This window comes from Epinephelus moara, chromosome 20 (assembly GCF_006386435.1).
Source record: "Epinephelus moara isolate mb chromosome 20, YSFRI_EMoa_1.0, whole genome shotgun sequence".
Classification (NCBI taxonomy): Eukaryota; Metazoa; Chordata; class Actinopteri; order Perciformes; family Serranidae; genus Epinephelus; species Epinephelus moara.
This window is the reverse complement of record NC_065525.1, coordinates 23,437,628-23,443,627: the sequence shown is the minus strand read 5'-3', so window position 1 is coordinate 23,443,627 and position 6,000 is coordinate 23,437,628. Positions and strand designations below refer to the sequence as shown.

Genomic DNA, 6,000 nt, shown 5'->3' with positions numbered 1-6,000 from the left:
ATATTAGATAAAACACATAGGCCTAATAAAGTATCCTAATCAAAAATACTTTTGCTAATGATATTTAAGTGCACTAAGAGTACAAATCCGCTAAAATATATTTGTGTATGCTGAACATGTATACATATAACATAACCCAACATAATGGGGTTCTGAACGGGTTAAGTTTATGATAAAAGGTAAGTGTTTGCTTCTCCCAACCAGTGCCATCACCTGGAGGATGAAGAGGGACCAGATTGTTATTTTACGCATGTCCAAGACAAACCCTAATGTTGCCTTTAGGTAATTCAGGAATACTGTCAGTGTGTGAGTACGTAGCTACATAAAATACAGTGAAACAGACCCAAAATCTACCCTTGGTATTTATTGTATTCATACGTATATATACTGTAATGTCTCCAGTAAGAGTTGCTGTTAAAAGGTTTTTATTTTCTAGCCCGAGGAACATTAGTATAGCGTTTTATAGTGAAGCACGAGTGTACGAGGTGTACCTGAAGGCAGCACACGCTATGAAAACTCATTCATCACGAGCTGTATCCGTATCAAGCTGAAGCTAGCCGTTAGCTCCGCGCGCTAACCAGAGATATGTGTTGCAAATGATAAGTCGGTTGTAGCGTCACCCGTCACCCGTCACCCGTGCAGCTGTTTCTATCTAGCCGTAATACCAGCTGATAAATATTTCTACCTTGTACGACACTTTCCTGCCTGCTGTACTGGGAACTGAACGTCTCGTGTTATGGGAGATACACGGAGGTCAGACGAGCTGTGGGCTGTCAACAGTAAAAATGTCCGAGTAAAACGAGCCCACCGCCGCTTTGACAGCTGTTTGTTGATATTGTAGCACTGGTAAGGACGATACTGTTTGCACTGGCAGTTAACAATGTAATATAGTTGTTACATAGTTGTTGGCTCTGCAGTACGTGTGTAAAAACATGGCCGATCAGGTAACGTTGGCGCTAAGGGGATTGACTGCAATGCAGTTAACCTAAGTGGCTTTTCTTGCTAGCTTTGCTCTGCTAACATAATCTAGCTAACTGACAGTTGCTGTCGTGTTCACAGACGATAACTTTGTACCAAGTCGATAAGGTATTTAGAGCTAAGCTAGGGGCGTTGCATTCTAGTTTAGCTGGGGGAAGCTAGCTAATTAGCAAATAAACATGTAAGTTACATAGTGGAAGAGGCTCTCCACACTGTCAACAACATATGTCCATGTAGTTAAGTGGCCCCCTGTTCAGTTTACACTGTTGTGACAGCAGCGTGGATTACTGCAGGTGTCAGTTGAAAAGCCATTGATGCGTTTATCACTAATAATATTTGTACACAGATCAACTTAAAAGTGAATCATGCCTGGGAAACTGAAGGCCAAAATTGTGGCAGGTCGCCACTTGCCTGTGATGGACAGAGCCAGTGATCTTACTGATGCTTTTGTAGAGGTGAGTGAAGCTTGAGGACCAAGACTTGTTTTTTCCTTTACTGAAACCATTCACATCTGTGATAACAGCTCATGTTTTGCATTTCAATACAGTTGGTGCATCATCATTGCTAATAGTGATTGAGGCATTAAAAGATGTGTCTTGTGCCTTTTATTTCCCAGGTTAAGTTTGGAAACACAACTTTCAAAACCGATGTCTGTCCCAAATCCCTCAATCCTCAGTGGAACTCCGAGTGGTTCAAATTTGAGGTAAAAGGCCTGTGAGCTTCTCTTTAAACATCACAGCCTGTGGTATTATTATTTTAACACATCACACAATGTGGATGAATTGCAATAAGTTTCAGCATTCCTATCCTCTCATCTCTGCTCCCTTCTGTCATCCTTCCCTTTCCTATCACTGTGTAGGTTGACGATGAGGACTTGCAGGATGAGCCATTGCAGGTCACAGTGTTGGACCACGACACTTACAGTGCTAACGATGCCATAGGGAAAGTTTACATTGATATTGACCCGCTGCTGTGCAGTGAGGCTGCCTCTGTCATCTCTGGCTGGTTTCCCATCTATGATACAATCCACGGTACAAAAATAGGCCAATCTGACCATGATAATTGCACAGTTTTTTCTCTTATGAACTATTCCTTTTCCTTATTATATTGTATATATCTCTTTATTTTTGTCTTAAGGTATCCGAGGGGAGATCAATGTCCTCGTCAAAGTGGAGCTTTTCAACGATTTGAACCGCTTCAGACAGTCATCCTGCGGGGTCAAGTTCTTCTGTAGTATGTCTGACTTGTTTTTTTCTTCACAATTGTTTGTTACAATTTAAAAATACATAATAAGACAAACTTTGCGTGTATAAAATGTTGACTGACAGTATAAAGGGCAGTTACCTGAGAGGATGTTTCATTTGAGGACATTATAATTATGATATTTTAGGCACAAAGTTCATTCAGTGTTAATAATGAGTGCACCAGCAAAAAATGTGTCATTTCCAAGATTAGTAAAATTACAAACTGCATCAGTGTTAACAGTGTATTTTTAAATAAAGAATTGGCACTTAAGAATATGTGCTAAAAGGGGAATGACGACTGTAAAGAAGTTTCCCATTTATTCTAAAATCCATTTACTCTATGTGGTGTTTGTCTCATTGTGTATCCTAGCCACATCCATTCCACGGTGCTACAGAGCAGTGATGGTGCACGGGTTTGTGGAGGAACTTGTGGTGAATGAAGATCCAGAGTACCAGTGGATCGACCGTATAAGAACTCCTCGGGCTTCTAATGAGGCCCGTCAAAGACTCATCTCTCTTATGTCTGGTAAGAAAATTCCCAGTGATCCCCTTTTCATGTTGGTGTGGCGGAGGTGGAATTTGTTCCTCCCTGTTCGCCCTCTTTCTTGTTAATGTGGCTGTGTGTTATTCCCACTTTAGGAGAGCTGCAGAGGAAAATAGGGCTTAAGGTACTGGAGATGGGTGGGAATGCTGTGGTGGGTTACCTGCAGTGTTTTGACCTGGAGGGAGAGTCTGGCTTGGTGGTCCGGGCCATAGGTACTGCCTGCACACTGGACAAACTCAGCTCCGGAAGTGCCCCCGGCACCAACACGCATGTTCACCCTAACACAGCCCCTGCCTCCAATGCCTGCAATTCCCCTTCTAAGGATGGAAAGGAGTGAGTATGAACCAACAACACAAGCATGGACTCTGGCTCTTTTTATGTGCAAGTTTCACTGCAAATCTAGTTTGTGAGACTGAGGAGAGATGAGCAGTGTGTGCATGAGAGGGGAGAGCGTGTGGACAAATGTACTGGATGTTAGCCTGTGTATAGTCTAGCAGTTACTCCTGTGTGTGTCTCAGAATCTTTGATTCCCCTCTGTAGTTTGTGTCTATTGTGTCATGTGTATTGCATCATGAAACTAACAGCACACAACATATCCTGAGACACACACATGTACAGTACACACACAGCCATCCTCAACCCCCCTCCTCCCTTGTCTGCTCTTTTAGACCGCTCTTGCATGGCTTTCTGCTCTGCCTCTGCATGTTCTAGCGCTGCGTCTTTTAGTGAGTATCACACGTGTTTTGCTCAGCCTCTAACAATGTGCAACTTCACTTTGTTCTGTGTCCTCACCCTGGCTATTGAGTGGTTAGCTTGTGATTTCATCCAATTGCTGTAGGCATAACTATAGCTGAGTGCATGTGTGCCTCTTTTTTGCATTTATATACTGTATCTGTGCATCAGTGCGTGTGAGATTGTGTGTTTCAGGGATGTGAACAACTTTTAGTGATTGTGTAATAGTTCCACCTGCTCCACAACTTTCTGTCGATGGTGGTTGTTTAGAGACATTTTAAAAGTGTTTCTACAGGTTAGTTTGTCCCTGTGCCTGTTTGGGCCTTTTAAATCTCCATAAACAAATATCGGCATATGAATGCAGAATCAATGCAACAGGGGAAGAATTTTGTATAGGAAGTGTTATGGCTTCCTCTTGTTGTCTGAGTGGTATTGACAAATCACATTTCAATGGGCTTTGGCTGCATGCGGGTAAACAATTTGTACTAGAGCAAAAGAGGAGGATCACATTGGCTATGGTCTGACAACAATTTAGCTTTACATCAGCTTATTTTATAATTAATCTACATTCATATGCAGATATCTTTTAATAGAGAGAAGTCATCTGTTAACTCCAACTCCATTCTTGAGTCTCAATTTTCTAAATGGACTGTAAACAAAAATAACCCAGCACACAGAAGACGTAGTTTTGGCCTGGATATCTGTTATCCTGATATCCATTGGCTCGGACTGGGCAGTATATTGCTATTGTGATATGAGAGTAGATATTGTTGTAGATTTTGATTATTGAAATATTGCACGTGTTAAGTTTTCCTGGTTTTAAATGCTGCATTACAGTAAAGTGAACTTACCAGACTGTTCTAGTTGTTTTATTGTTTGCCTTTACTTACTTAGTCATTATATCCACATTATTGATGATTGTTTGTGAATATTTTGTGAAAGCACCAATAAAATATGATGACACTGGATTTTCTCCATGTCACCCAGCTGTAGTTTTGCCCCTAGTGGCTAGATATCGATAGCTGCTGGGTTCAGAGATTGGGTCCTTTGTCACATTTTTCTGTCGTGTTTGCCTCCCTGTTGTGCATGTCTGTGTGAGATCTTTAGCTGAGAGCTATGCATGAGTTTCCTGCTGCTTTCACACGGCTTTAAAAGGAATAACCGGAGCATAGAGAGGGAGTAAAAAACTTCTTTTTCTTTTTTGTCTCCTTTTACACTCTATTGCAATGTTGTGGTGTTGGTTCTTGTGTGCGTCTCTTTCTCCCTCTCTGGCTCTCTGGCTACATTCGGATTGGGACGTTTCTCACTGCTTGTGTCCAAATCGATCCTCTGTCTTCCTCCCTCTACGTGCTGATTGGCCCAGGTCTCCCCTTGCCCACGGATGCCGCTCCACCCACAACAGCCCAGTGCATTCGGCCTGCAGCTCCCAGAGACTGTCCCAGAACTTCTCTGTCTCTGTTCCCACACTCATCTTCACTGGTACGCAGAGGCAGGGAAGGAAATAGCTACAACAGGAAGAGACGAAGTTTGAAATGCAAAGAGAAGTTTATATATAGAAAGAGAAAAATGAATATATTTTTGCTGTAGTCTGGGAGGTTGACGGCCACATAGTAGCAAGAAAGCCTTTGTGTAGACAGAGGCATCGAGACAAAGAAGGAAGGCAGACCCTTGTATGTCTGTCAGAGAAAGTCCAAATGTTGATACTAGCCTCAAATCCCTCCACCTGTCACATCGTTTTCCAGTGATAGAGTGTGGGCAGTCAGGTTCCCAGTTGCATCCTTCTGCAAGGGCCTGTGATCTCTCTACAGTCACCTGACCTTTTTTTCCACTCTCCTGGGACACATGCTTCAGCTCGTCATCCTCTGTTGAATTTGACCTTCTTGTGTTTTGCCATGTTGCTTTCCTTAGTTTATTGTGTGCGTGTGTGTGTGCATTTCATTTGTGTTTATCTAATTTTTGCTTTTCACGCTTGCTTTTTTTGTTCTCCTGCCATCGTAGCACCTCAAACACACCTCACCCAAAGCAAACATATCACACTTTAAAACAGGCACCTTCCCACTTAATGGAAACACTGACCCACTCCCATATATTTACACACACACACACACGCTCAGAGGGTGAGGTGGTGACTGATGTGGGGGTGTGTGTGTGTGTGTCATGTTCTCCTGGCAGGCCGGTATTTGGTGAGGACCTGATCTCGTCCTCCGGCCCGCCAACCCCTTTCAGAGCCCTTCCCACCACCTCCTCCTCTCCTCCCCCCTTCTCTCCCTCCAAGCCATGCAGCCGCCAGTCCTCATCATCAGACACAGACCTCAGTTTGACGCCCAAGACGGGTAAGAACACTTGGCCCCCTCCACCTCTCCCACTCTCACCCCTCCCTTCTCCCTCACCTCATTGTGGTGCTACTCTGGTGGTGGTTTTTTATTTATTTATTTTTTTTAAATATATTTTTTACATTTTTTCATGGTTGAGTTTAACATTGTTTTATCGTAAATGCTATTC

General features: G+C 42.9%; 1 protein-coding gene across 17 annotated transcripts in view; it reads left to right on the top strand.

Annotated features, from left to right (window-relative positions):
* The first annotated feature begins 476 nt into the window (after nucleotides 1–476).
* c2cd5 (C2 calcium dependent domain containing 5) overlaps nucleotides 477–6,000 on the top strand; it is a 28,101-nt gene continuing 22,577 nt past the window's right edge. For 4 of the 17 annotated variants that reach the window (XM_050072811.1, XM_050072797.1, XM_050072801.1 and 1 more), the window contains exons 1-8: nucleotides 481–846; nucleotides 1,325–1,433; nucleotides 1,595–1,681; nucleotides 1,838–2,009; nucleotides 2,116–2,211; nucleotides 2,593–2,748; nucleotides 2,862–3,099; nucleotides 5,671–5,831. In XM_050072811.1, the coding sequence (XP_049928768.1) occupies nucleotides 1,344–1,433; nucleotides 1,595–1,681; nucleotides 1,838–2,009; nucleotides 2,116–2,211; nucleotides 2,593–2,748; nucleotides 2,862–3,099; nucleotides 5,671–5,831 (1,000 nt within the window). In that variant the 5' untranslated portion in view covers nucleotides 481–846; nucleotides 1,325–1,343. Of the gene's footprint in view, nucleotides 847–1,324; nucleotides 1,434–1,594; nucleotides 1,682–1,837; nucleotides 2,010–2,115; nucleotides 2,212–2,592; nucleotides 2,749–2,861; nucleotides 3,100–4,861; nucleotides 4,978–5,670; nucleotides 5,832–6,000 lie in introns of all 17 variants that reach the window. The other 13 variants (XM_050072808.1, XM_050072810.1, XM_050072806.1 and 10 more) reach the window with 10 other exon arrangements.